This window comes from Aquila chrysaetos, chromosome 21 (assembly GCF_900496995.4).
Source record: "Aquila chrysaetos chrysaetos chromosome 21, bAquChr1.4, whole genome shotgun sequence".
Taxonomy (NCBI): domain Eukaryota; kingdom Metazoa; phylum Chordata; class Aves; order Accipitriformes; family Accipitridae; genus Aquila; species Aquila chrysaetos.
In genome coordinates, this window is record NC_044024.1 from 11,714,732 (window position 1) to 11,742,721 (window position 27,990).

General features: G+C 51.9%; 1 protein-coding gene across 4 annotated transcripts; it reads left to right on the plus strand.

The window, feature by feature from the left end:
• The first annotated feature begins 209 nt into the window (after window positions 1-209).
• Window positions 210-27,981, plus strand: F8 (coagulation factor VIII). 4 transcript variants are annotated; one of them, XM_029997344.2, is made up of 26 exons: window positions 211-715; window positions 4,442-4,566; window positions 4,861-4,983; window positions 5,489-5,701; window positions 6,758-6,829; window positions 7,271-7,378; window positions 9,310-9,531; window positions 9,811-10,045; window positions 11,690-11,864; window positions 12,852-12,945; window positions 15,058-15,269; window positions 15,550-15,700; window positions 15,847-16,056; window positions 17,355-20,130; window positions 20,442-20,610; window positions 20,870-21,076; window positions 21,645-21,873; window positions 21,971-22,153; window positions 22,360-22,476; window positions 23,738-23,809; window positions 24,110-24,195; window positions 24,692-24,847; window positions 25,659-25,803; window positions 26,675-26,823; window positions 27,143-27,319; window positions 27,555-27,981. In XM_029997344.2, exons 1-26 carry the CDS (start codon window positions 567-569, stop codon window positions 27,708-27,710), a joined length of 6,711 nt encoding a protein of 2,236 aa, XP_029853204.1. In that variant the 5' UTR covers window positions 211-566; the 3' UTR covers window positions 27,711-27,981. The 4 variants fall into 4 exon arrangements, with proteins under 4 accessions (XP_029853206.1, XP_029853204.1, XP_029853205.1 ...); XM_029997345.2 differs by having other exon boundaries at window positions 20,445-20,610; XM_029997346.2 differs by lacking the exon at window positions 27,555-27,981 and having other exon boundaries at window positions 210-715; window positions 27,116-27,230.
• Window positions 27,982-27,990: the final 9 nt, after the last annotated feature.

Here is a 27,990-nt window from a genome sequence, read left to right on the forward strand (position 1 = left end):
AGCTCCCTGGGGGACTCCAGCCCCAGACACAAGCCCAGACTGACCTGCGGGAGAAATAAAGGCTCCTGTACCAGAAGCAGCAGCAGGGCGCTGGCCTGCTACCCACTCTCCTCCTTCCCCTCTGCGGTGAGAGGGAAGGTGGGACCAGGCAGAGGCCGCACCTAAATTCCCCTTCCTCTGCAACCCTCCCTTTCCTCACCTCACTCCTGGACACGGGCCAGGACACCAAGCCAGCTGGGTCCTTCAGCAGAGCTTACCGCTGCCCTTGCCCTCCCTTTTCCTTTTGTTTTTTCCTCTCCTCCTGTCATTGCCACCCCAGAGGAAGAGAGGGAGAGTCAGTCACTCACACACTCCTCTTTGCATTAACCCACTCAAGTGATTCCTCTCCTGATGTCTTTGGGAAACTCTCCAGAGCACTGAGCCTCTGGGTGCTGGCTTTAAGTCATCGTCTCCTGTGGATTACAACAGCTGGATGAGAAGATAAAGGCTTTTCTCTCTTTCAGTTTTCATTCCTTCCTTTTCACTTTTCCTTCTGAAGCCAGAGTGGTTCCCAGCCAGCAGGCACGATGCTCGTGGGAGCCCTGCACAATCTCCTGCTCCTCTGCCTGGTTGAGGAGGGCATCAGCAAAGTCAGAAGATACTACATCGGTGCAGTGGAAACTGCCTGGGACTACATGCACAGCGACCTACTCCCCGTGCTGCAAGCGCCTGCAGGGTAAAGCTCTTTCTATTGCAATTCCAGCAGCCTGCTACGGGTGTTCTGCTACGCTGACATGCACAGCACTGTGAGCTTGGGTCCAGGCAGGCAGGTGCATGGGGGGAAACCCAGCACAGTGAATACATTGAGCTGCTGGTACAGCTGGGAATGGGTATTTCAGTGCAATGAGGAGTCACTAAATGCAACCCCTGATAATGCACAGGTGGACTAAATCTGCAGAGAGAAATGCAGACCTGCTCTGCACTACTGCACTGCTTTACCTTAATGCTGTTTGCCTGTGACCATTTAAAGTATGGCCCAGAGCCAAGAGCTGGTTCTCCAGCTGTGCTTTCTCTTCTGCTCTGTATCCTGGGAGCTTTGGGGAGATGTGAGGGGAGATGGGGTCCTGTGCCTCCCTGCCTAGGGGCTGCAGAGGGAGGTTGGCAGTGGCCCCGTGACATAACTCAGAACAACAAAGGGTCTCCACTGTGTCTGCCCCGGTAAAACACAGCTTTAGTTATTTATACCTTTGTGTACATTACATTGCTGGGGCTGAAATTTTTCCTTTATGGAATGAAAATAACTTTTAGTGTTTGGTCAAAGAATGGTGTTTGTACACAGTCACAAGAGGGAGAAAGGCATAGAGGGTTTTCCCAAATACTTTGGAGTAGGAAGAAAAAGTGGCAGTTGCATTGCTCAGGCATCAGGATGGTGTTATCTGGAGACGCAGCTGGCATGGACGCTCATGGCTGTGAATGGGCTGCTCTGAGCTCAGCATGAGGAGCAGAGCTGGATGGCTACATCCCCTGTGGACCAAGCTGTACCCCTTCCCTCCGCCCTGCTGCCACATCCTTTTCCCCAGGCTCTGTGCTGGGACGATGTGAGCCCAATACCCCATCTCAGACCCACACTGGCTTGAGCAGCGAGGAGCTGTGGTCAGGCTCCAGTGATGATCCCAGTCAACCTGACTAGCTGCCATTAATCACTCTATCAGAGTTACATTGTTTCCCCCTCACCTTGGTTACTTCAGTACGAAAATTGCATCCAGCACCCCCTGTTTTACTAATGCCCCCCCCGCCCTGCTTTTACTAATGTTGCACTCAGATCCATTAGGCTTCAGTGGAGGTGAGGTCACTCATGCTGTTAATTCAACCCTGTGGCTTTCCATTTTGGGACTGGCTTTAAATGACATGCTTGCACACCGTTTCTGACCCAGGAGTGACTCAGGGACCTGGCTCTGCCCTGGGGATGAGCGGGGCATCAGCAGGCAGTCTGAGATCACTTGTCCTTCTCTAAAAATGGAGAAAGATAACTCTGGCTTTCTCAGAGGGACGTGGTGGTGTGCTCCAAACTGGAGAGGCAGGGTGTGCCCGGGCAGCGTGGCTCCTGGCAGAGCCATGGCAGTAACCAGGGCTTGCTTGGCGTAGCTGTTCCCAGGTGGATGACGGTGCCTTTTCCCTGGTCCTGCAGCCTCAGCCCGGTTCCCCTGCTCTGGGAGGGCACAGGTAAACAGCCAGGCTGGGGAGAAGGGGCATGCAGGAGCAAGCCAGTAGAGCGTGGCAGGAGCAGAGCTGCCACTGGAGCTAAGATGCCTCCAAGCTGTGCATAGGGTGTCTTCTGATCCACCTGTTCTCCCTCATGGTACCAGTATCTCATGGCAAGCCCCAAGGGTGCACCTCCAGGCAGGACATCCAAAACCCCTGAATGTATCCAGTGATTTCTCTGGCACGTTTGTGGAAGGCTCTGACAAATGAATGGGCTATGGCACACCAGGCCAGAGCTGCTTATGCCTTCCCCATGATTTCAGTTTCTCTTCCTCCCAAACACAACCCTACCAGCAGAGTCAGAGTCAGGACCAGCACGTCCTGTGATGGCCCCAGGGATTGGAGCTGGCGGCCACATAGCAGCAGCCCATGTTTGAGTGCTTCAGCAGTGCAGGGTGTTTATCTTGGCAGTCTCCCAGCTCTAAGAGATGAACAGATAGTGCAGCTAACAATGCTGATTGAAGGCGCCAGGAACTTATCTCCCTGCCTTGGCTTCAGCCGCCTTGGGGTTGGAAGTCCATGGGGACCCCAGGTGCAGAGGACTGGCCAGAAGCACTTGGATCAGATGTCCCTGCACTGAACTCTGCCTCCTCATCCCCTGCAAAGGCCGTCAGGCTCTGCCATGCCAGCTGGGACCCAGTGCTGAGCCCTGGTGTCACCAAGTCTCCTCCTGGCCATGCCCCTGCATGCCAGTAAAATCCCCCTGGCTTCAGAGGATTTCTGCCTTGTATACCACAGAATTAGCAGGACCAGACCCTCATATCTCAGGGATGTATTTTCCAAGTTGGGCTTTCCTGAGTCAGAGATTAAGGCACAGCTTCCCGACAGTGGACAGCCCAGTGCCAGTGACCATGCAGCACTGCCACCTTCCAGCATGGGGTCACCCTGGAGAGCAAAGCTTGGTCCAGACCCTACAGCCATTGAGCAGGAGTGGTAACAGCTTGTGGGCAAAGTCAGCTGAATGCAGTGGCCCTGTTCACTGGGGCCGTGTCTGCTGGGGACTTCCTGCCAGCCCAAACACGGGGTTATCGCCATGGTGGGAAAGGCAGGAGCTGGGCGCATGTGGGGTTTTTCGTGGGTGCCCATCCTGCTCTGCCACCAGGGAGGTGAACCCTGCTCTCCCCACAGCGTCCTCCGGCTGCAGGTGACTTCCAGCTGGCAGCATGGGGGTGAGTGTGCGTCGCCCTTTCCTAAATTTGAGTCACTCTGACTCCTTCCTCTTCCTTTTGAGGAAGAGTCGCAAAGGGAACTGCTGCTTGAATGAAGGCTTAGTCAGAAGGGGTGAGCAATGCTTCTTCAGAGGGAAGAAAATACCACCTGGCTTTTGCTCCAAACAAAACAAGGCTGGAAGCAGTCTGTCTGATTACTGGAAATGGTCTCAGTCCTGGGGCTGATAAGCCAGCATCTAAAATCCCTGGAGAAATTCATGGCTTTGTTATCCTGATAAACATGCTGAATTCCTTTTGGAAAATGAATTTGTTAAGCTGCTTACAGATAGAAAGTGGCCAGCAGAGATAAGTGGGGTGAAATACGTTCAAGGCTCCTTTATCCCACTGCTGCAGGCAGTAGGTTTTTTAGGGACTGGCTATAAATCCCAGTTAGGTCAGAAAAGAAACAAATGTGGGGACATTGCTCAGACTGCAGAGCAAACTGCCATGACCTGCCATGCAGCCTGACACAGGCTTTTTCCCAGGGGGGAGCTTGGGAGGATGCTTGAGGTTATTCGTGATGTGATGTGTCTGCCACACCTGAAGGTGCTGGGGATGTGGTGGGGGGGGTGGCTGTGGGACAGAGGCCACCATGGCACTGCTATCACAGCACTCCCAGTGCCTGAGGTCTCTGCTGGTGGGGAAGCATGAAGCCAGGCAAGGCACGAGGCGGGAGGCTGGCCGCAATGCCTGCGGCTGTGGCCACTCCCAGCTGCAGCTGGGTACAGTGCTATGCCTCCTGCCCTTCTGTCTTCTTCCATCGTGACTAACACCATGACATTAATCACTGCCATGTTGTCATCCATGACCTGAGCAAAATGTTTCCAAACACACCTGTGGGTTGTCCGGAAACCCAAAGGACACAACAGGGTGAGAAATCTCTAGGGCTGGCATGGTACAGGCAAATTGTTGGGGAGGGGAGGAAGAGGGTGGCTGCTGCCCATACATGGACGGGGCTGCACATCAGCCTTGGCTTTTCCTTCCTTCTGCAGTGTGTCAGGGGACTCAGGCCCACGGGCCCCCATACTTGGTGTCCCTCCCCGGTACAGGAAGGCCGTGTTTGTGGAGTATCCTGATGCCTCGTTCACACAGCCCAAGCCCAAGCCAGCATGGATGGGTAAGAAGCACCCGCAGCGTGGTGAGCCCTAGCTCTCATTGACAGCAGCCAAACTCATCCGGGGTTGGGTGCTGGCGGCCCCTTGTCCAGCGATGGGAAAGCACCTGGGTGGAGTCCCAGTATGGCAGAGCTCCTGGGGATGCAGGTAGCCTTGCTGGTGCCAGAGCAGTTGATGGTGCCATACTCTGCGAGGGACAACCACTAACTGTGCAGGTGGAAAGCCCAGACCTTTCGGGGCCATGGGTGTGAGCTGCCTGACCCCAGCTGCCTGACCTTGTTGTCTTCCCCCTTCAGGTCTCCTGGGCCCCACCATCCGAGCAGAAGTCTATGACACGGTGGTCGTCATGTTTAAGAACCTGGCCTCTCGCCCATACAACCTCCACGCTGTCGGGGTGTCCTACTGGAAGGCGTCAGAGGGTAAGTCAGGCAATAGCAAGGTCTGCAAATCCTTGTGCAGCACCTCCTGCTCTGCTACCTGCCTGCCAGGAGGGAGCATGTCCCTTGCTGACCCTGCTATTCAGGGCTGTCTACGAGGACAGTCACAGAGATGGCTTAGCCTGGGGCAGCAACAAGACCATGCCCAACCCAGACAGACATAAGCTGAGATGAGCAAACAGCCCAGAGCAAACCCATATCAGTTATAGAGGTAATACATAGGTTAAACCTGAGGTTGGATGCTTACAGCCAGGAAGGCTGCGCCCTCCAGCATCAGGGCAGGTGGTGGGTGCACAGCCCAACAAGCAAGTCTCCGGCACAGCTCTGCTCACTGTCCTGAGACCAGCCATCACTGGTGGGAGTTGGGCTGGCCCCGGGGGCTGGGGTGGAGGGAGGCTGTGCTCTGGGTAGGGGAAGAGTCATTTCTGTAGCTACGGTGTGTTGGGGATGAATCTTCAGTGACATCTGCCTGTTCCTTTGGCTTTAGGTGCAGGGTATGAGGATGAGACCAGCCAGCCAGAGAAGGAGGGTGACAGGGTGGATCCAGGGAAGACACACACATACATCTGGGAAATCCAGGAAAACAAGGGACCGACGGATGGTGACTCACCATGCCTGACCCACTCCTACTCTTCCAACACTGACAGCGTGAAGGACATCAACACCGGTTTGATCGGAGCTCTGCTCGTGTGCCGACCTGGTAAGGACAGCACAGGATGGGGACAGGTCACATGCAATCATGAACTGAAAAGCAGAAAATTCAAAAGAGGCTGAACATAGCAGTGGAGTGAGTAAGCTGTGGTCAACAACAGCACTTCTGGGGTTTGGCCCTTTCATCAAAGAGTCTATTCCCAGTGCAGAAGCCAAACACACTTTGGATTTCCCTGTTGGAGAGAAATCAGTTGCTTCTTACCTTTGCAAGATTTCAGACCACAGATGAAATCTCCTACCTGGTATCTGAACCTTATCTAAGGTGAATTGCTATGGAGACATATATGTTTGTATTTCTTTCAGAGCTTCATCAAGCTGTGATAGTTCGGTGTCAGCCAGGGTGCTTTCTCAAACAGGGTTTTGTAAGAAGAACTAGAGGGAAGTTTGTATCTGCAGGGTTAAGGATGAGGCAGGAGAGAGGCAGGACACCTGGGGCACTGCCTGGTCCACAGTACCTGTGCCTGCTCCTCTTCCTTCAGTAAACATGGAGGTGATGAAATCCTGGCTGTTAATACTTGCTGGGTGCAAGGCACCAAGAAATGTACCTGGGGTGCGACTGGTCACCCCTGGTTGAGTCAACTCCTGGAGGTAGTTGTCTAGACCCCTCTGTAGTCACTGGAGAAGAATGGGCACGAGTCACCTCCTCCCAGGGCACTGTCTGCAGGCTCCAGTGTCTCACCAGAAGCAGTTTCTTCACTAAGCGAAGTCTAGACGATGAGCAATGAGCGCACGCAGACAATGATGCTGATGAGGGCGCTAGATAAAATGGGTTCTTCCAGGTGACTAAGTGGATCCTGAGAGCTTTCAAGTGGAAGGCAGCACAAACTGACCTTTTGATGCCTTCTGAGTGCAGCTGCCTCTCAACCATGGGCTTTTGGGGACTGCAAGGCTGGAAACAGGGCTGTGCCAGTTGTGAGAAGTGACAAAAGCAATCCACAGCCTGTCCTTGATTTACCAGTTCTTGGAAGGCACAAAGGGAATTCCCTGGGAGACGGGCATGGTACTTGCTGACCTATAAAGAGATACATCCTGTGGCATCTTGCAGGCACCCTGGCGAGTGATGGGAATGAGGACACGCGGCAAGAGTTTGTGATGCTCTTCGCAGTGTTTGATGAAGGTAACTACCCTGCTGACTGGTGTCAGACCCTGAATTCAGCGTGGTCCGGGGCGCATGCTTTGGCCATCGTGTGAGCACAGCTGCTCAGGTCTCACACTGCCTCCTGAGGGTTTGAGCCTTATACAGCCTCCCCAACCAATGTGCTCGTGGTGCAGTACTGACACTCCTTCTTCACTTCCCCAGATGCAGGGAGCTTGCAGCCCCCCCCCGCTCCCCCATCCCATAGGCTAAAGCTGTGGGGAGTTATGTCCCGTAATGTGCAATGGTCACCACCACATTCATGCAGAGCCATGGCCAGTTATGCTGTGGATTTCCAAGAGGCACCACACATTTGACCTCCCTGGATTTTGGCTTTTATACTGTTTCACCCCAGTGGGAAGGTTTGCTTTTTATTGGAAATGCTCTCAAGTGAAAGCTGACTGCATCCTCCTCTCTCCACAGGGAAAAGCTGGTACTCTGAACCCACCTCCCCGGCAACTCCTCAGCCCCTGCCTCAAAACAGGACGGAGCTGCACACCATCAATGGCTACATCAATGGCTCATTGCCTGGTGAGTATGGGACAGGGACAGAGGGCATGGGAGGTGCTAGGAACAGGGGTGTAGCCAGGTCTGTGAGTTAGCTTGTGAAAGGATGTGAGAAGGAACATCAAGAGGGGTTTCCAGGTGATGAATCTGTTAGGCTGTGTTCACCCCAGAGAAACTATCGCATCTCAACTCCTTGATCTGCCTTGCCCATTTACAGTGGGGCACAACCTGTTTCCGGCTGTCTGTGTTGCCAATGCAGCTGACCTCCTTCTCGGTCTCCAGGAATAGTGTTGGTAGCAAAGAGTTTCATCTCTTGTAGCCCTGTGAATGAGGCTGGAGGTAGCATTGAGGGGAAAATTCAGCTCTCACTAGCCTGGCTGTGGCAACACACCTCTAGGATTTGGGGAATAGAATCATTTAAGTTAGAAAAGACCTTTAAGATCATTAAGTCCAACCATAAGCCTTTCACTGCCAAGTCCACCACTAAGCCATGTCCCTAAGTGCCACATCTACATGTCTTTTAAATACCTCCAGGGATGGTGACTCAACCACTTCCCTGGGCAGCCTGTGCCAGTGCTTGATAACACTTTCATTAAAGAAATTTTTTCCTAATATCCAATCTAAACCTCCCCTGGAGCAACTTGAGGCCATTTCCTCTTGTCCTATCACTTGCTACTTGGGAGAAGAGACAGACACCCACCTCGCTACAACCTCCTTTCAGGTAGTTGTAGAGGGTGATAAGGTCTCCCCTCAGCCTCCTTTTCTCCAGAAAAGCAAAAGAAAAGGCCATTTGTGGTCTCAGTGAAGACAAAAGTTGGCATTTTCTGATGTTCTTCTGGGAGAAGGTCCAGAGCTGCCTGAGAGTGAAGAATCTCCAAGGCAAACTGGGAAGCACTGTCAGGAGAGTCATTACCATAAGCAACCTTGGTGAACCACACCCTGAAACCTCCCACCTGGGTCTGGCCATTCTCCAATAAAAGGCAAAAGCAAAATTCACCTGAATTCCCTGTCCTGGTAGATCCATGGAGCTTAAGACCTGAGTAGACCTCATGGTCAGCCACTGTAGCTTTCCCACATGTAGGCTTTCCCGTTGAGAAGATATCCACTTCCACCCAGCAACCCCCTGTCTGGCTGCGGGACCTGGCCTGAGAGGTGTCTGATGGAGAGGTGGCAACGGAGAGCTGAGGGCCTTGGGACAGAGCCTCCACCCTGTCTCCTCCTGGGCTCTTGGGATCTGTTCCAGTCACCTATTGCACTCAGTGCCAAAAACAAGTGCTTGACTCTGTATTTGACTTTGTTTGGCTTCAGCTTCCAGGAACTTGTTCTTATTCACTTCACTGCCAGATTACAGAGCCCTTCAGCACACACTTAATTTCTCCCCAGGAAAATATTTTTACAGTGCAATCAAGTCCTCTCCCATTTCCTAAGCACACTGAGCTCTTTGAATCTCTCAGAGGAAGGAACTTTCTCCAGCCTTCAGATAATCCTGGTGACCTCTCTCTGCCCTTTTGCAGTATTTCAACTACTGCCGAGGACGTGCTGGAGCCCTGCCCCAGATGCAATGTTTTAGTATCAGGCTTTTCAGTGTTGTGATCAAATGAATTATTCCTCGCTCCAGTTCCCAATTCAGCTGTTTATAGAGTCAAGGAGCACATCTACCTCTTTTTCCACTGCATCCTGCTGTGAGCTCCCATCCGCATACCTCCCAAAGCCTTTGCCAAAGTCCCCCACTCTGTAAATCTAGTCTTATCTCAGAGGGATGATGTGGCCTGTGCCTCTGTTTTGCTCAGACAGTCCACATTCACATTAGACTTCTCCAGCCTGAAGTGACCACCTTGTGGTGCAGGGGACTCAGCACATGTCAGGCTCTGAGTCCATGACACCAAAAGTGGGGACAAGGGATGGATGGATGGATGCAGTGCTGACTCCTGGATGCTGGCCTTCTCTCCTGGCAGGTCTCACACTGTGCCTCAAGAAGCAGGTCCACTGGCACGTGATTGGGTTGGGCACTGGGCCAGAAGTCCACTCCATCTTCTTCGAAGCCCACACATTCCTGGTGAGAAGCCACCGTCTCAGCAGCCTAGAAATCTCCCCTGCCACATATCTCACAGCCCAGACCATGCCAGGAACAGCTGGCTCCTTTCGGATGTTCTGCCAGATTCTGTCCCATCATCAAGGTAACCTTATTCTGCAAGAGCTCAGGGGAAATGAAATTCAGGGGATGGCCCGGGCTCAGGGTTCTATCCGGTGCTGCAGCTCCAAGGCCCCTCCTGCTCCATAGTGTTACATCCACATGCAGTCTGGCCTGTGACCAGGATGTTATAGGTTGACCCATGTGATGGCCCATTTGATGGGGACAGTAGTGGAGAGGACATGTCCCAAGCAGAGCCTGGGGGAGTGCACGTCTGTGCTGGTATGTCAATGTGACCCTTTCTGCCCGGCTTGTCTGAACCCAGCTGGCATGGAGGCCATTGTGAAAGTGGAGGAGTGTCTGGAGGAGCGCCTAATGAAGATGGGGAAGCTGTCAGATGAGCCAGAAGACATGGATTACCCTGAAGAAGATGAGGAAACATACCATGTGATCCAAGTGCGCTCCTTTGCCAAAGAGAAGCCTGTGACCTGGACTCACTACATTGCAGCTGAAGAAATGGACTGGGACTATGCCCCTGTGAAGCCAGTGTCTCTGGACAGGTGAGAGCGGGCATGTGTGCCCATGAAGCTGCTCCTTGAGGCAGCCCTGCCAGCTCTTCCCCTTTTCTCCAGAAATTTATTTTCCTTCTGCCCAACCTGGACAGTTTTGTTCTTCTTTATTAACACTAACAGTATGGACACAGGACAAGGATGGTCTTGGGGAGGCCATGGGAAGGCAGGACCTGGCTTTGCTCCATTTTACCAAATGACCAACAGAGGCATTTGTCTCTGGGGCATTTGTCTCTTTGTTGCCCAGGTCTCCAGGGTCAGTCCCTTCCGAGCAGGCAGTAATGCTTGGTGACCCTTCTCACCCTCCAGCCAGGAGACTGTGCACAGCTGGGACATGTGCCCGCAGCCCCAGAGTGTGGGTGTCCTTGCCCTGTCTGGAAGGAGCTGCTCTAGATGGCAGAGGCAATTAGCCCCTGCTGCTGCCCCACTTCTTGGAGGGAGAGGTGATGCAAGTGCAATATCTCAGCAGAAGTACCTTAGTCAGCACTAAATGGTGATGATGCTTGTCACCAGTCCTGACGTCGCTCTGCTGACACAGGTTGTGTGGGCTGGGGCTGGCGTGGTATTGGGGTCACCAGGTTCTGCCCTAGATGGGGATCCCAGCCAGTGGCTGCTGGAGCAAGGCATGTGGGGCAGAAATCCCCATCTGCAGCCCCTTGGAGGGTAAGCCAGAGGAGGTGTCATGGTTTAACCCCAGCCAGCAACTAAGCACCACGCAGCCACTCACTCTCTTCACCCCCACCCAGTGGCATGGGTGAGACAATCGGGGAAAAACCCCATAAAACCCATGGGTTGAGATAAGAACCGTTTAATAGAACAGAAGGGAAGAAAATAATAATGATAATAATAACAATAATAAAAGAATTGGAATATACAAAACAAGTGATGCACAATGCAATTGCTCGCTACTCACCAATCGATGCCCAGTTAGTCCCCGAGCAGTGATCCACCCCCAGGCGAACTCCCCCTAGTTTATATACTAGGCATGACATCACATGGTATGGAATATCCCTTTGGCCAGTTTGGGTCAGCTGTCCTAGCTGTGTCCCCTCCCAGCTTCTTGTGCCCCTCCAGCTTTCTTGCTGGCTGGGCATGAGAAGCTGAGAAATCCTTGACTTAGTAGAAACACTACTTAGCAACAACTGAAAACATCACTATGTTATCAACATTCTCCTAATACTAAATCCAAAACATAACACTATACCAGCTACTAGAAAGAAAATTAAATCTATACCAGATGAAACCAGGACACCAGCTTAGGGCTGGCCTTGCTCCTGGGAAGGAATTGGGATGATCAAGAAAAGGCAGCTGCTCTGCTGCCTTATGCCTGCACTCTGGGGGTGTTCCCTGACACAAGACAATCTGCCATGCTCTCAGCTCTCACAGTCACCACTTCCCTCCAAGGCAGTGTCAGCCCAAGACTGCTACTGTGCAACCTAGTTGAAGCTTTCTCCATTAAAGAAGCACTGAATCACTTGAAACGTTATTCCCCAGGATGCATATTATGATTGCAGGGGTGGGTGTCACCACTGTGCACTGGTCATCCCTGGACAGCTGTGTAGGTCCTTGGATGATGGAAGGTCTTGCTCTGGTTCTGACAGCGTCCCGTTTGCTCTTTCTCTGCCTTGCCTACAGAAACATCACAAGCCTGTTCCTGGAGGCTGGCCCTCAGCAGATTGGTTCAAAGTATAAGAAAGTGATGTTCGTGGAGTACGAGGATGCAACCTTCAAGAAGCGCAAGGTGTCAGATCAACTGGACAAGGGAATTCTGGGGCCTGTCATTAAGGGGGAGGTTGGAGATCAGTTTAAGGTAAGAGAGAGATTGCTTTCCACAAAGAGAGACTGGAAGGGGAAACATTGAAGCTTGATGCTGTTCTTCCTAATAGCTCTTGGTTTGTGGCTAAGGTCTGACATAAGTCCTTGAGGTGCTCTATCATGTTTGGTAATGTCCAAAGTTCACCATAAAGGCAGATGTTACTGAAAGCTAAAGCTAAATACTCTCAGTGAGATTAGCAGAGATGCACAGGATATGGCCCAGTCCCCTTGATTTGACTTCATTGCAGACATCTTAGGAATCGTGTGAATTAATCCATGACACATGGCATCCAGCACCTTCCTCTGAGGCAGGAGTGTCCTCTCATCCTCCACTCTTCTCCATCTGTGTGCTCTTACAGTATTGGGGACTGTCGCTTGTGTCTCCCCAAGTGTCTCTACTGACCACTTGACTTGTTTACTGCTAGGAGGAATGGGATGGTTTCCAGGAACTTCACATTTCTGCTCCCTGCCTGGGGTTTCCTGTGCAGTTGTGGGCATGGACCTGAAGGTAACACCTGTGGCAAAGCCCCGACAGAGCTATTTAGAGAAATAAATGAAGGGCTTCATGCAGTGAAGTGGGGAGCACTTTGAAGCTGTTGACTGCAGTGCATACTTAGCGTCTTGGTCCTCTGAGGCCTCCTGGATTGACAGACCTCTTCTGTCTCATATGCAAAGTGAGACTAAAGACAGCAACTTTCCCTTTAATAAAGCTGATATTTTCATGCCCTCCCTAAGATGGGCATCTCCCGGAAAGATGGACAGTGTAGACTAGTAGAGAAATAAACAGTCATTTCTTCTATTCTGACTCCTACTTTGTGGTCCCAGACACATCTGGGCTCCTCCCCACTGGACACTGGCAGGCAGCTGATCCCAGAGCACCGCTGCCCAGTGTGTGCCTCCCTGTGAGGACACTGAGAGCAGCCTCAAGGGTTCAAAATGTTCAGAAGGCATTAAATGTTCCTGCTGGCTGTCCTTATTTCAGATCGTGTTCAGGAACCTGGCAAGTCGACCGTACAACATCTACCCTCACGGCCTCACCAGCGTAAGGCCATACCATGCCATGAAGCCCTCTCAAGGTAAGGCAGGCCACGAGAATTTGGGACACCAATTGGCCACTGCTATTCTTCTGGGCCAGGAGAGCTTCCCGCAGCCCGTGGTAAGACTGGTTGACCAACCCATCCATCCAAGTGCCTCAGCCCTGCAATCCCAGAGATTATGATTCTTGGTTCATGTACCCCTTGGTGCCATGTAACCCTGTCTCTAAGGAAGGCTTGGATGATGGCTGGAAGAAGGGGCACTGTCAAACAGGGAGCTGGGACCATGTTGTTTGATCCATCCTGGAGGTCTCCACTTTCCGATGAGGCAGGAACCATGCTGGTGATCCTGCTGTGTTTGCCAGTTTGCTTACAGTCCTCATTCCCTGGGGTCCCCCCTCCCCGCTTTAATGTGGGGTGTTCATTATGATTCAGACTCTCCTTCTTGCAGCTGTGCTGTTGTCCTGGTTTCAGCTGGGATAGAGTTAATTGTCTTCCTAGTAGCTGGTACAGTGCTATGTTTTGAGTTCAGTATGTGAAGAATGTTGATAACACTGATGTTTTCAGTTGTTGCTAAGTAATGTTTAGTCTAAAGTCAAGGATTTTTCAGCTTCCCAAGCCCAGCCAGTGAGAAAGCTGGAGGGGCACAAGAAGTTGGCACACGACACAGCCAGGGCAGCTGACCCAAACTGGCCAACAGGGTATTCCATACCATGTGACATCACATCTAGTATATAAACTGGTGGGGGGTGGGGGCAGGGGCATCACCGCTCGGGGACTAACTGGGCGTCGATCGGCGGATGGTGAGCAATTGTACTGTGCATCATTTGTATATTCCAATTCTTTTACTATTACTGCTGTCATTTTATTAGTGTTATCATTATCATTATTAGTTTCTTCTTTTCTGTTCTATTAAACCATTCTTATCTCAACCTACAAGTTTTACTTCTTTCCCTGATTTTCTCCCCCATCCCACTGGGTGAAGGGGGAGTGAGTGAGCAGCTGCGTGGTGCTGAGTTGCTGGCTGGGGTTAAACCACGACAGCTGTTTTTGCTCTGGTGTTGTTGAGTTACCAGGTCCCTTTCCCAGACTGCTTTCATCCCCTGCCAGCACGCTCCCAGGATCACAACTTGTGCAAGGCAATTCCATATCCCACCAGGACAAAATTGTGCCTCCCTTCCTCTTCTCTGCCCTTTCAGGTGCATTGCTATGACAGGCACAAGTACAGAGGCTGGAGAAAAGCTCCTCTGCTGCAGCAGAGGTGGCAGAACCAGGACAGCAGGAGTTCAGTGAATTAGGTCGGCTTTGTGATGTGTTACTATCTAAATTAAGGTTTTCCTTCAGGATAGTCAAAAGGGCAAAGCAGCCCATCAGCTGGCAGGACTAAAGGAGCCAAGCCATGCAAGGGAGCTGAGAGCCCTGTCCTTGCCCCTCTGTCAACATCCCCCAGCCAGACATGTCTCACCAGCAATTTAACTCTCTGAAAGCGAGCAAGTCATCGTCCTGGAGCACAGGGATGATGCTCTTTAGGGGAGTAAAAATAAAAAGAGCTATTCCTACCCTGACTGACACATGAGCTTTGCAAACCATGCTCTTATAGCTGCCCAGCTGGGCACTTGGAACAGAGAAAGGTCTTTTTCTAAAGCTATGTCAGTGCAAGATCCTGCTGAATGCTCAGAGGATTTATTTGCATTTGACCTTTCCTTCTGTTCCTTCCAGACCTTCTCCTTGCTTTTCTCATGGTCTAGCTGTTTTTGCTTAAAAATCTATCTTTCCTTGCATTGTCTTTCAGCCACTTCTGGTACCCAGCTCTGTACCTTCATCTGCAAACTCCTCTAGGCAGCCCAGAGCCCAGACACAGCTGAGAATGGGCAAATTTTCCAGTTTGCAGGATTTTCAAGGGCTTTCAAAATCAGGCATATGCCTCTCCATCCTCACCTAGTCCCAGGGGCTCCTTTTGTCCAGATCAACTTTCCATGCAAGCATATGCTAGCAGCTAGTGTGCCATCCCAGTGTAGGCATGGGTTTGGGTAGTTTTCTATGCAACTTGTGTCGTCAGAAAACCTCCTTTCTGAGCTCTTTTAAAAAGTGTGATCACCCCTTGCAGGAGCAGCCCAGGCCTAACTGATCTGCCCTTGGACTGTGTGTTGCTAGATAAGGATGTGAAGGACTTTCCTATCCCCCCTGGCCAGTCATTCACCTACAGCTGGAGGGTCACCACTGAGGATGGGCCAACGCAGGCAGATCCTCGCTGCCTCACCCGTTTCTACTACAGCTCCATCAACCCGGTCCGAGACACAGCCTCAGGCCTGATTGGGCCCCTCCTGATCTGCTTTAAGAAGTCCATGGATCAGAGGGGAAATCAGGTGGGTCCTTCCTTTGTCGCTTCAACTGCCAGGCTGAAAGGCTGGAATAACTGCGGTGGGTGAAATATTTGGGTAAAACCAAATTTGTCTGTCCTGTTCTCTTCAACCCTACCATCAGTCCCAATGCCCCTGCCTTCCCCATACTCCCTTCTCTCCAAACGTGGACACTAACTCCTGTGAAATAGCAGTAAACTGTTCCCCATGCACCCAGGCTAAGACACTGGGCCGCAGGGGCACTCCAATCAGACCAGGAATAACTGCTTTCCTCTCTGCCTTCCAGATAATGTCAGACAACATGAGGTTGGTGCTCTTTTCAGTCTTCGATGAGAACCGCAGCTGGTACCTGGAGGAGAACATCAGGCGGTTCTGCACTGACGCAGCCCATGTGGATACCCAGGACCCCCAGTTTTATGCCTCCAACGTGATGCACAGTGAGTGCTCAGCCAGGGGGTCCCTGCAAAGCCCTGGCAGACACAGGCTCATCTCTGGCCCAGCGAACAAACAGGGAACATGCAGCAGCTCGGCAGCCATGGGGGAATCAGGTCCTGATGAAATGTTTCACCCCCCTCTCTTTCAGCTATTAATGGCTATGCGTTTGACAACCTCCAACCAAAACTCTGCCTGCATGAAGTTGTGTACTGGTATGTCCTGAGTGTTGGGGCCCAAACAGATTTCCTCTCCATCTTCTTCTCTGGAAACACATTCAAGCGCAACATGGTCTTTGAGGATGTGCTTACCCTTTTCCCATTTTCTGGAGAAACAGTCTTCATGAGTTTGGAAAAGCCAGGTTAGTAACATGGGCTATTCTATAAGCCATGGGCTTGTCATCACAGCAGAGATAAGCGAGGACTTCCAGCCAGGTCTCTGGTACCCTATCACATTTTGGCAGCCCTGAGAGCAAAGAGACACGCAACCTGCTGGAAGAGCAAAGTGAGAGGCAATGATTAAATCCTTCCAAAGCTGAAATCAAAGAAATTAAATTACTGTATTTTATTTCATTAATAGGGTGTGTTAAGGTCAAACATGCTGCCAAGCCAGTAAGCTGGCTGCAGTAATGTGAGCCCCATGGACGTTACATCTGCAGCCTTGGCTCCAAGCTCGGAGGTCAAGGGGAGCAGCAGTGCTGCCCCTGCTGTGGGTTCAGCTGCTGCTGCTGGCATACCATTTATCTCCTGCAAGATTTCTGCAAGGACAGAAATCGCAACCATGGAGAAGTCCTAGGAAGGATTTGCTTCAGAGTTTGGTTTTATTTCTCCCCACTCAGCATTTTTTCCTTAGCATTTGCGAAAGTGGTGCCCTTAACCATTTCCTCACTCACAGAGGAAACAGAATTTACCATGTGATTGCAAACACTGATATGATGGTCATGAGCACTGCACCCCAAGCAAGCTGACAGGGCTCCTAGATACCTCAGGAAGCTTTCTAAAACCCAGCCAAACATTCCATCAGTTTGAGCTCTGATTTTTGCCTGCTGATCCGAAGCAGGCAAGCAGCTCGCCCAGCAGCAGATGACTGCTCTCTCCAGCGTCAGAGCCTGGTTATTACACACCTCTTGGTGCCTGGAGAAGAGGCACCCACTGTGGGGAGCAAATGCATTGACTGGGGATGTGAGCAAGAGGCAGCCTTTTCATTTGTTTCTCCTTGAGTGGGAGAGACATGATGACCCTGTCTGGGAGAAGGGTGTATTTGACAGCACCAGCATGTCTTTGAGGGTGGATTTAGTTGATTACTCTGCTGCTAGCAATAATCCTGGAGGCTCTGTGGGTACTCAGTGCATTAAGTGTTCTCTCCAAGCTATTGTTGGGGCCTCGCAGGTGTGTGTAGCTCTCTAAGCTCTGGCAGGAAACACAGGCCCTGCTGATGGTGCTTGTCAGGACTAGCTCTGATGTTGCCAGCAACCCTGATGTCTTGTGAGTCCCGCTGTAAGATACTCTAGGGATTATGAAAACATGAAATCACTGCCACAAACCAGAGGCTGCCTGAAAATACAGGTTGCACTAGCAAGGGAGCGGCATGGGGATGGCAGCTCTTCTGATTTCCCGCTGTGGTGGGCTGATGGTGTCCTCTTGTCCTCTCTTGAGACAGGCGTCTGGACGCTGGGGTGCCTGAATCCTGATTTCAGAGACCGAGGGATGCATGCCAAGTTCACAGTCTTGCAGTGCCAGCATGAGCAATACCCTGATGGGGAAGATTATGTGGACTTTGAGGAGGAGGAAGGTGCCTTTGACTTCCAACCCAGGGCCTTCTCTAAAAGAAAGAGATGGTATAGACCATGTGTGAATGAGCAACTGAACAACGTCACCTCTTCCAGAAATGAGACAGAGAAGCCAAGATTGTGCTTGACGGAACCCAGCCATGGGGCCCTCCTGAGCAATGGCAGGATTTCTGATCCCCCTTCCAATGGCACATCAACTCTTTTAGGAACAATCCCACATCCACCTGATATTTCCATGTTTTCTCTGCCAGAGACAAAGTATGAGCCAGTGTCCTATGAGTCCTTCCTGGAAGATGAAGAAGAATTGTCAAAAATCATCAGCCAGGATGAAGGGTTTGGAGCTCTCCCACCTGGAGAACACTTGGCGAGTGTCAGTGGAAGGGTCCATGGTACTGTGAGCTCAGAAGGTCAGCAACGGCTGCACCAAGCCATACAAACTCCAGGAGATACTCTGGCAGGAAAGAAGGTGACAAAAATCTCAGAGGTTCAGGAGCCAGTAAAAAGGACGATAGTCCAGTCTGGTGGTACATTAGAGATCCTGGAATCAGAGCCTCTGAAGACAACTACTCATGCAACAAGCTTGTGGGACTCAATTGCTTATGCTGCTAGCAAAGCTCCTCTTCAAGAGAACAGGAGCTCATTTCACCAGAATGACCTGGACCTGGAGCGCAATCTGGGACTTCAAGGCACATCTTCACAGGGTGCTGAGGACAAGTTGCTAAGAGGGGTTGATGAAATATCCTTAAATCTATACAAGTCAAAGCAGACAATCAATACAGAACTGGCTTTAAGTACTGATCATAACTCTTCCTCCACACTGGACAATCCTTCTGCATCTTCAGACAAGACAGAAGACAACAGGACTTCTCATGCTGTGGTTCACAGTCACACCAAAGAAAGCAATTATTCTTCAAATGAGCTAGATGCTAGGCTGGAAAAAAGACCTCACAAAGTGGTTTTGCAAGGCTTTTATGAATCTTTTGAAAGGGAAAATGTTTCTTTCTCAGACTTGGGACCCAGCAAACCTGTACAGGAACAAATCCTCACAGGTGAGAGTAACTCCTTGCCTGCAAAAAGTGGCACAGAACAAGAAGCCAGTGAACTTGCCAAAGGCACAAGCCTTCTTGAAACCACCTTTGCACACACCAATGACCTTGAGCCTTCCAGCTATGTAATGACAGAAGAGAGGGATGAATTAATCTTGGAGGAAGTGTTTCAGGATGCTACAGCTACTAAGGAATTGCCAGAGATGGACAATCTTGCCTTTCGTGAATCAAACGTCATGGCCAATGACACAAGACAGTTCCCAAATGCTTTCTTAAAAAGCCCTGAGCAGTTTCTGAGACACAGAACTCCAGCCCTGAGTGTGAGTGGCCCTGACAGGAGGCCTCGACAAGCCAGGTCACTGGAGAGCAAAGGCTTGATGCATGGTCTGGGTCTTCCCAACACCAGTTGGCCTGGCAGCAGGGAACCCCTTTCTAAGGGTAACAAAGCAGAGCAGGATCTGGCCAGCCAGACCCCTGAGACAGCAGTGAACAAGAAAGCCACAAAGGCGTGTGGACCTCATCCCCCTTTTTGCAGCACTCACTTCAAAAAGAGGTCCTTGATATCAAGTGACATTTTGCCTGAGGTGATGATGGCCCAGCAAAGCCTGGAAGAAAAATCAAACATAGTTGAAGGGAGACTACACATGGGCAGGGATACTCCACAGGCTCTGCTTGGAGATAGTGCTGACGAGATGCATCCTGAGGAGACGCCAAGCACAGATGAGGATGTACAGAACAGCAGTGAGGGGGCCCAGCGCAGTGGACACTCCTTCCCCATGCAGGGAGCACTGGGGAGCAAGGTGGCGATGGCAGCAAGCAGCTCAGAAACAGAAGCTGCTGCTGTGGCTGCAGACCTGGCCTCAAACTGGGACCCAGTCTCCTTGGGGGCTGCGGGACACACTGGGGGCTCGCAGAGCCCAGCTTTGGCTGAGCTGCACCTGGGCAAAGGTGCTGTCTGGGGGGCTCCTGGGAGTGAGCAAGCTCAGGGGAGAAGCCAGATGGAGGAGACAAACTCTGTGGAGCAGCTACGTCAGTTCAGTCCTCAGCCTCAGCAGCTCAAGGCCAATGTCATGGAGGACTACGTGCCTGAGAGCACATCTGGGCAAAGCCCAGAAGAAATCCCTATGAAACCAGTCTCCAAAGAGAACTATTCCCTGTCTCCAAGCAGCCTTGCTTACAACCACAGCACTACCAAAAAAACAGCCAAATACGTGCAAGCCAGTCCGGATGGATGGCAGGTACTCGGTGGGGAAGACATCCTCAGAGAAACCAGGAAGAGAGAGGACCAGGGCCTAGGAGAGCCTAAGGAAGATCGGGAAAGCAACAGCACAGCTGGGAAGAGGAACCATGCCCCAGGACATAGGGAGAGACCACTATTGAACAACGGGACCTATTTAAGCCCCTCGAGGCTAAAGGCTGACAAGCCAGACTATGATGAGTATGGTGACACAGAGCAGACCATGGAGGATTTCGACATCTATGGGGAAGAGGAGCATGACCCACGCTCCTTCCAGGGGGAGGTACGGCAATACTTCATTGCAGCGGTGGAGGTGATGTGGGAATACGGGAACCAGAGACCCCAGCACTTCCTAAAAGCCATGTAAGTGTGACTGTCCCACAAGTATTCCTCCTGCACTGTGTGGCATGGCTTGATGCGTAAGTTGGCATGTCCTGGCAGGCAGGATCACAGGTCTATGACTGTACAATCCAGCCAAGCAGCCCAGGGGAAGGATGCTCCCAGATCCTCCCCTCCACCTGGGGAGTTTTGTAACTCCAGCAACCTTGAGCTTCCTTGCAAATGGGTCAGGGATGGTCTAGGCTTTGCATCACCCTTGCCCTGCAGCAGCCCTGCCATGGATGCCCTCCCCATGGGACAGTATCACCTGACTTGCTTAACTGCCCTCACCCCAGCAGGGACCCCTGGAGCGGCAGGAGGAAGCCTTTCCGGCAGTACCGCAAGGTGGTTTTCCGAGAGTACATGGACGATTCCTTCACACAGCCACTGCTGCGAGGAGAGCTGGATGAGCACTTGGGCATCCTCGGGCCATACATCAGGGCAGAAGTTGAAGATGTCATCATGGTGAATTCCCATTTCCCGTAAAACCTAAAATCCCCCCATTGCTGTCTGTGCTCAGCCAGTGGGAGTGCTGCACAGCCACAGCTTGTGGTTCAGCAGGAGTTGGCCACTGCATGGAGCCCAGCTGGAGGTCTAAGCACAGGGGACATGACTGCCTCCTTCCCGCCAGCTGGCTGGATCCAACCCCAGAGTCCAGGGTACTCTCAGTGCTGAACCTAGCCTCCTCTCACACTCCCTTTGCTTTGCCTTTCCTCCTGTGCAGGTTACATTCAAGAACCTGGCCTCACGGCCCTTCTCATTCCACTCCACACTGCAAGCCTACGAGGAGATGCAGGGTGCAACACAGGGTGGAGATGTGGTGAAGCCTGGCGAGCTCCGGAAGTACTCCTGGAAAGTCCTGCCCCAGATGGCACCCACCACACAGGAGTTCGACTGCAAGGCCTGGGCTTACTTCTCCAACGTGGACTTGGTATGTGGGATCCTGCTCCCATGGGGCATCCTGGAAGAAGAGATGGGCAGCATGCCTGGGTCCTGGCTATGAGGTCAGGGTTTTCATATGGTGCTGTGCTGAAAGCAGCCTGTAGGTTCTCAGGTGTCTAATACAGTGATGAATGCATGCTGGTGGTTTCTCTTCTCTTCCCTTCTCTTAATTGGGTTTTTCCCCCATTCCCCAGTTGTACCAGCTTATGAGACTTGTAGGGAACTAGCATTCTGCAGTCCCCTACCCCTCTGCCAAATCTGGCTGAATTTGGCCCCTGGGTTCCAATGTTAGTGGGGTAGGGACTGTTGGACAGACTTCCTTTGAAAGCACATGCAAACACTTGCTGCACAGCCTTTCTTAGCTAGGGGCAGAGTGGGGTTCCCCCAGTGAACCCAGCATGTCCTTCCTACCCTGCACATGCCATGGCCTGTGCATAAGGGGGAGCAAGGCTAGGGATCCTGACAGGGCCACAGCTTTCCTCGCTGTTGTGCCACTTGCGGGCATCAGCGTTGCCTCCCTCTCCAAGGCAAACCCTTCTTTCCCGGCTCTCTGGCAGGAGAAGGACCTGCACTCAGGCCTCATTGGGCCACTGATCATCTGCCGCCGTGGCGTGCTGAACTTCGTTTTCAGGCGGCAGCTGGCTGTGCAGGAGTTCTCCCTGCTCTTCACCATCTTTGACGAGACCAAAAGCTGGTACTTCCTGGAGAACATGGAGAGGAACTGCCGCCCTCCCTGCCACATCCAGCAGGACAACCATGACTTTAAGAGAAACCATTCCTTCCATGGTGAGGACCCTTACCCTTGCCCTTTCCCTCCCACAATCTATATTGGGATGGAAAAACCCTGGAGCCTTGAGCCGCTCCTGACTGCTGCCCTCCCCAGCCATCAACGGCTATGTGAGTGACACACTGCCTGGGCTGGTGATGGCTCAGCAACAACGGATCCGATGGCACCTCCTGAACATGGGCAGCACTGAGGATATCCACTCCGTCCACTTTCATGGGCAGATGTTCAGCGTCAGGACTAGCCAGGAGTATCGCATGGGAGTCTACAACCTTTATCCTGGTGAGATGCAGCAGGGGCACTGTGCACACCCCAACTGCCAGGGCTTCATGTCCATGCTGGTTAGGAAGTGCTAAGCCTGCAGGGTGATAGCAAGAAGGGTGAATGGATCTGGAAGAGTCTGGCTCTGTGTTTGCACAGTGCTTGGCACTGTGGCATCCCATTACAGCCAGTAACTCTCCTCTGGTCTGCTCTCCATTCCTGGCCAGGTGTCTTCGGGACGGTGGAGATGTGGCCCTCACATGCCGGGATCTGGCGGGTAGAGTGCAAAGTGGGAGAGCACCAGCAAGCTGGGATGAGTGCTCTCTTCCTCGTGTACAACCTGAGTGAGTGATCCTCTTTATGCCCTGGCCCGCTTGCTGCCATGACCATGGCCAGCATTTTTTTGAGCTCCATCCCCCAGGTCTCAGCATTTCCCCTGGGGTGGCCCAAGTGGGGTCTTCTGGGTTTTCACTCTGAAAGTCACGACTTCAGCCCTTGCAACCCTATTCAGCCCAGCAGAGAGCACAGAGTCAGGGACATGGTTGGGGTGAATGCTGGGAGACCAGCTTCATTTGCCTCCAAATATTTGCTCCCAGAGCTCTTGTTTTCCAAAACTGAGGGTCCCTGGACGTCCTGTAAAATGCATTTACCCCAGCAGCTGCATGCACATACTGGTGCCTGCCCACACTGTCAGGAAGGTACAGTACCCAGCTGCCTAACCACATGTCAAGAGGCAAACTGAGGCATGGAGTGATGGCAAGAGGCAGCAAGCAACACTACCTGACTGCAGGTTGCTCTGATAGAAAAAGCCCCAAGAGCAACTGCAAAAATCCACAGGAAATCTCTGACTCCATTCACCTCAGAACAACATGTTTCTACCTCACCATATGTAAGCACTGGGGGAAGTGGTTTGTGAGAGTAGTATTTTATTACACAGTGACAGTCTCTCTCCTCTTCCTAAAGGAGTATTAAATGTCAGCCAGAAAATGTTTCCATAAGTTAAAAATCTGCTTAAGATTTCAAATTCGCATTTTCCCCAGAAGCATTTGCCATTCAGCAGAGATGCCAAGATGTGACAAGTCACTAACAATAATGGTTATTATAAAAGACAAACAGCCCTGTGCTCAGTGGACCAGAAGAGAGACACAGAGAGACAGGGGTGTCAGGCAGACTTTCCTTTAGCGACATGATACTTGTGTTTAAAAGATGCGGCCTAGCAACAAAAAGGCCCAGGAGCAAGACATGGGTATAAGGAAGAGACACTTGTCAGCATTGCTGGGAGACCATGACATGGGAATGAGAGGTCAGGGTCTCAGGCACAGGAATTTGGCAAGAGGCTGCTGTGGCTGATACTGGGAACTCTCTGCTGCTGACATTGGGGTCGGGAGCAAGAACTTCCAGCACCCCTAAAATTCAGGGATGGATGCGGCAGCATCTGAAGCCCACCATTTGGTGTGAGGCAAACAAGCCTGGGGGCTCCTGGAGGCTTGAGACAACTTCCATGAGCCTGGAGGCTGCTACCCACCCTAAGCTTTTCCTTCAAAAGCCTTGTTATCTAATCAACTCTCCCTGGTTTTCTCCCTCCTTCTCCCTGTTTGGCTGCAGACTGCCGAAACGCCCTCGGCCTGGCCTCGCGCCACATTGCAGATTCTCAGATCACAGCTTCAGGGCAGTATGGTGAGTAGGGATTGTTGCTGCAAGGGAGACAGGTGAGGTTGGGCCAGCTTCAGCCAACACAACTCATGGGCTTGCCTACACCAGGTCTCTGGCAGAGTCCATCCTCCATCCATGCCCATGTCTGTGTCCCAGTTGGGACCTGGAGGTGCCTTCCCACATGTCTGGCCCATCATGTCAGTGCTCGGCCACCCTGTACGTGGCTACTAAACCCTAAGGTGATCGTCAGGCTCCATCCTGTGGATGGACTTCTCACCACCTCAGGCTGGGCAGCATCCTTATATCTGTGCACTCTCCTCGCAGGGCAGTGGGCTCCTTACCTGGCCAGGCTGCATAACACCGGCTCCATCAATGCTTGGAGCACTGACCGCAGCAACGCCTGGATCCAGGTAAGAGGGGCCCTGTGGCTGGCGGCACTGCTGAGGGCATTGCAAGGACATGCTCATGGCTGATGCACTGTGCAGAAGGACCCGCGCAGATGGCCAGTTTCTCCCCATCTGTGTCCTGCTATTTCCCTTGCTTCCCCTCTGGGAGGGGAGCTCTGAGATCCTAATAGCAGTTGGTCTGGCCACGGTTGCTGCTGGCCTGACACCCAGATCCATCCTCAGTGCAGCAGAGGAATCACTTGATGGTCCAGCTGCAGCATTGGATTGTGCAAAAATCCCCCCAAGACCGGGTGAGAACAGCTCACCTCTCCAAACAGCTCTTCCCTGCCCTCTCCTAGCTGTTGGCTGACTTGTGCCCTTATGAACGACTGTTTTAACTAGTTTCATCATCTGTGCGCAATTTCATCATGAGTAAGTGAGTTCTATGGGTTTATAGTGCATTGCCTGAACATGGCTTGGGTTTTCCATCAGAAATGAATCCCTAACTTTTGTTCCTCAGGTGGACCTTTTGCATCTCATGATTATTCATGGCATAAAAACCCAAGGGGCCCGTCAAAAGTTCTCCAGCCTTTACATCTCCCAGTTTGTTGTCTTCTACAGCCTTGATGGGCAAAGGTGGAGGAAATACAAGGGGAATTCCACTAGCACCCAAATGGTAAGGCGAATGTGTCTTGAGGAGAGTATCTTCCCAGAGTAGGGTTTCTTGGGGTGATGAGGGCTAGGGAGCTCTGTATACAAGACAGAGATCTCCTGAGCCCCTGAGATATTTGATTAGGGCAGGAACAGTGAGCATTCACTGCCAGGATGACTGAATCCTGCAAGGGACTTGCTGTCTGTGTCCATCTGTCTCATTTTAAATTGACTGAGCTATTTCTTTCCACGATCCCAGGTGGCTGTAATATCCACCACTTAATGTTATGTTGCATGTTACTTAAAGCCAGGCATAAGATTTTGCCTGAATATCTTATTTGACCCCAAAAGCAAATTTGGCTTTCTAAGAACATTGTGCAGATGCCAATGATTTGTAGGATCTCTACTCATTAGAAAAAAACACAACCTAAATATGCGTAAGTTGATCATTCCAGCAGGAGAAGAAAAGTATCCAGAAAAGCCTCCATCATGTACTCCAGCTGTGGCCAGAACTTTTCCCAGCTTCAAAAGTCCCAGGACTGACTTTTTTTTCTTCTTTTTCTCTCCTCTGTTTGGTGAAAATATAAAAACATGTTCATTTGCACAGACCCTAAGTTTCTCCTCCTCCTGTTTCTCAGTGGTTCACCCTGATTTGGCCCATTCACACTTATTTGGTCTGAATCACATCTCAAATCATTTCCCTGAGCTGCCATTCTCTTGTAAGGATGGTGATAAAATACAGAAGTGTCAGACAGAAATGTTCTCCCCACTAATCTTTGTCCTGTCTAGCTCTCTTTCCACTGGTACAACAATCCTTTTTCTCCCTTTCCTTGCAGCTGTTCTTTGCAAATGTGGATGCAACCGGAGTGAAAGAAAATCGCTTCAACCCTCCAATCATAGCCCGGTACATCCGCATTAACCCCACTCACTACAGCATCCAGACCACGCTGCGTATGGAGCTCATCGGCTGCGATCTGAACAGTATGTCCCACCTCCAGATATGAAGCACAAAAACCAGGGCCTGATCCAGTGGGGTGCTGAGTGCCAGCTCCATGTGTTTCAGGACTCCCCAGGCAGTTATGGAGGGGGAAAGAGGAGGCTGGAGATGGCATTGAGGTGTTGGGGGAACAAAACTGGAAAATTTCGTTATGGTCTTCGAGATAGCAATACCAGAGGGAGAACACGGGGCCATCTCTCACCACCACTTTTTCCTGAACCACCAGAAACCTCCAGCAGCAGCTAAGCTGATAGCTGGGGAGCTGCTGCTTCAGTCTGGGGGAGCAGGGAACAAGCAGAGACAGACACTGTTGGCTTTTCCTCCACTCCAAGGCAAGACTGCTCTGGCCCACAGGGTGACCTGGGGCAGTGATGCTCTGGGATCCTTTCTTTAGCTTCACACACTAGCAGGGTGGACTCTCCAGCAGCTACAAGCAGCAGCGGCTGTGCTGTTGCTCCATGCCACAAGCCTGCCAGCTGGCTCTGAGGCAGCTGTGCACATGCACACCTGATCACACCATGTGCAGGGTGTCTCCCTGCCAGGTATTCTTGTTCTTCCCCTGGAGGCAGGTTCTCCTTATGTCCTGGCAGATGCACAAATTCTTCACATTCCTCCTAGATAAAATTGCCAGGCAGAAAAGAAGGTGGGACTAGTGGCAGGTGTAGTTTGGCACTCCCCAGCCAGAGCCATGCTGCACACAGGGGCCCTGAGCCATGCCATGACACTGCAGCAAGGCACAGGAGAACCTGTAACCAGGGAAAGTGCACGGAGGGTGGCTGGGGCAGTGAAGAGCCAGAAGGCATCTCCGTGATGGGGCCGTTCCTCCCTCTGACAAGCATCACTCCTCTTTTCCAGGCTGCTCTGTGCCCCTAGGAATGGAGAACAGAGGGATCCCTAACCAGCGCATCTCCGCGTCCTCCTACAGCACCAACCTCTTCTCCAGCTGGTCACCCTCACAGGCCCGCCTGAACCTGCAGGGGAGGACCAACGCATGGAGGCCAAAGGTAGCCCATGCAAGGAGATCCCCAGGCATGCAGCTGGGGCACGGGCAGGCAGGTGGGATCCTAGCAGGCAGGCTGGGTACTTGCAACTTCTCCTAGCCAGGGCTGCATGAGGAGTGTGTACAGCCACGTGCACTGTGCAAGCTGCCTGCACACAGGCAGAAGAGTTGCTGCACTGATTTAGCACCCAGCAGCTCCAGCCAGACACCTGGTAGGGCAGGTGAAGACCAGGACTATGTGTAGGGCCAGCTTGGCTTCCGCTGCAACAAACATGTCTTTCTCATTGCTGCTGAAGGGCTGAAGGAAGTCTGTCCTTCCCCAGAGCAACAGCCCCAGCGAGTGGTTGCAGGTGGACTTTGAAGTAACCAAGAAGGTGACTGCAGTCATAACCCAAGGTGCCAAAGCTGTCTTCACCCACATGTTTGTGAAGGAGTTTGCTGTCTCCAGCAGCCAGAACGGCAAGCACTGGAGCCCAGTCCTGCAGGATGGCAAGGAGAAGGTAGGCAGAGCTGCTCCACGGCCAGAGACAGACCATGGCCACCCCTAGGGCAGCAAGCACAGCCCTTGGCAGCAAACATGCTCACGGGATTTTTTTTGCAAGAGTGGTGAGCTGGGCTGTGCTTTTTCCTCCCCAAAGTGTTCCCAAGTGGTGATTGGGTTGATCATGTCTTCAAGTCATGGGCTTACTATACCAGCAGAGGAGAGCACACTCCTGATCTCTCTCTCCTCTCCAGATTTTCAAGGCAAACCAAGACCACACCAGCACAGTGATGAATAGCCTGGAGCCCCCCCTCTTTGCCCGCTATGTGAGGATACACCCCCGCCAGTGGCACAACCACATTGCCCTGCGGATAGAGTTCCTCGGCTGTGACACTCAGCAGGAGTACTGATGGCTGCAGGGCCAGACATGGGCGGTGCTGGCCTGAGGACCTGCATCCAACCAGACACTGAACGCTCACCAGGGCCGGAGCCAGCCCTCCAGGTCCCTGGCCAACCCTGCTGCTGGGGAGGAGAAGGCCTGCAGAGCTGTCACGGTGGCTGACTCGTTATCAGCCTCTTCCTGTCCCTCATCTACCAGATGCCATATAGTCAGATGTAATGCTGAAGAATTAAACAGTAATTTTCCAGTGTAATGCTGAAGAATTAAACAGTAATTTTCCAGTATCTCTC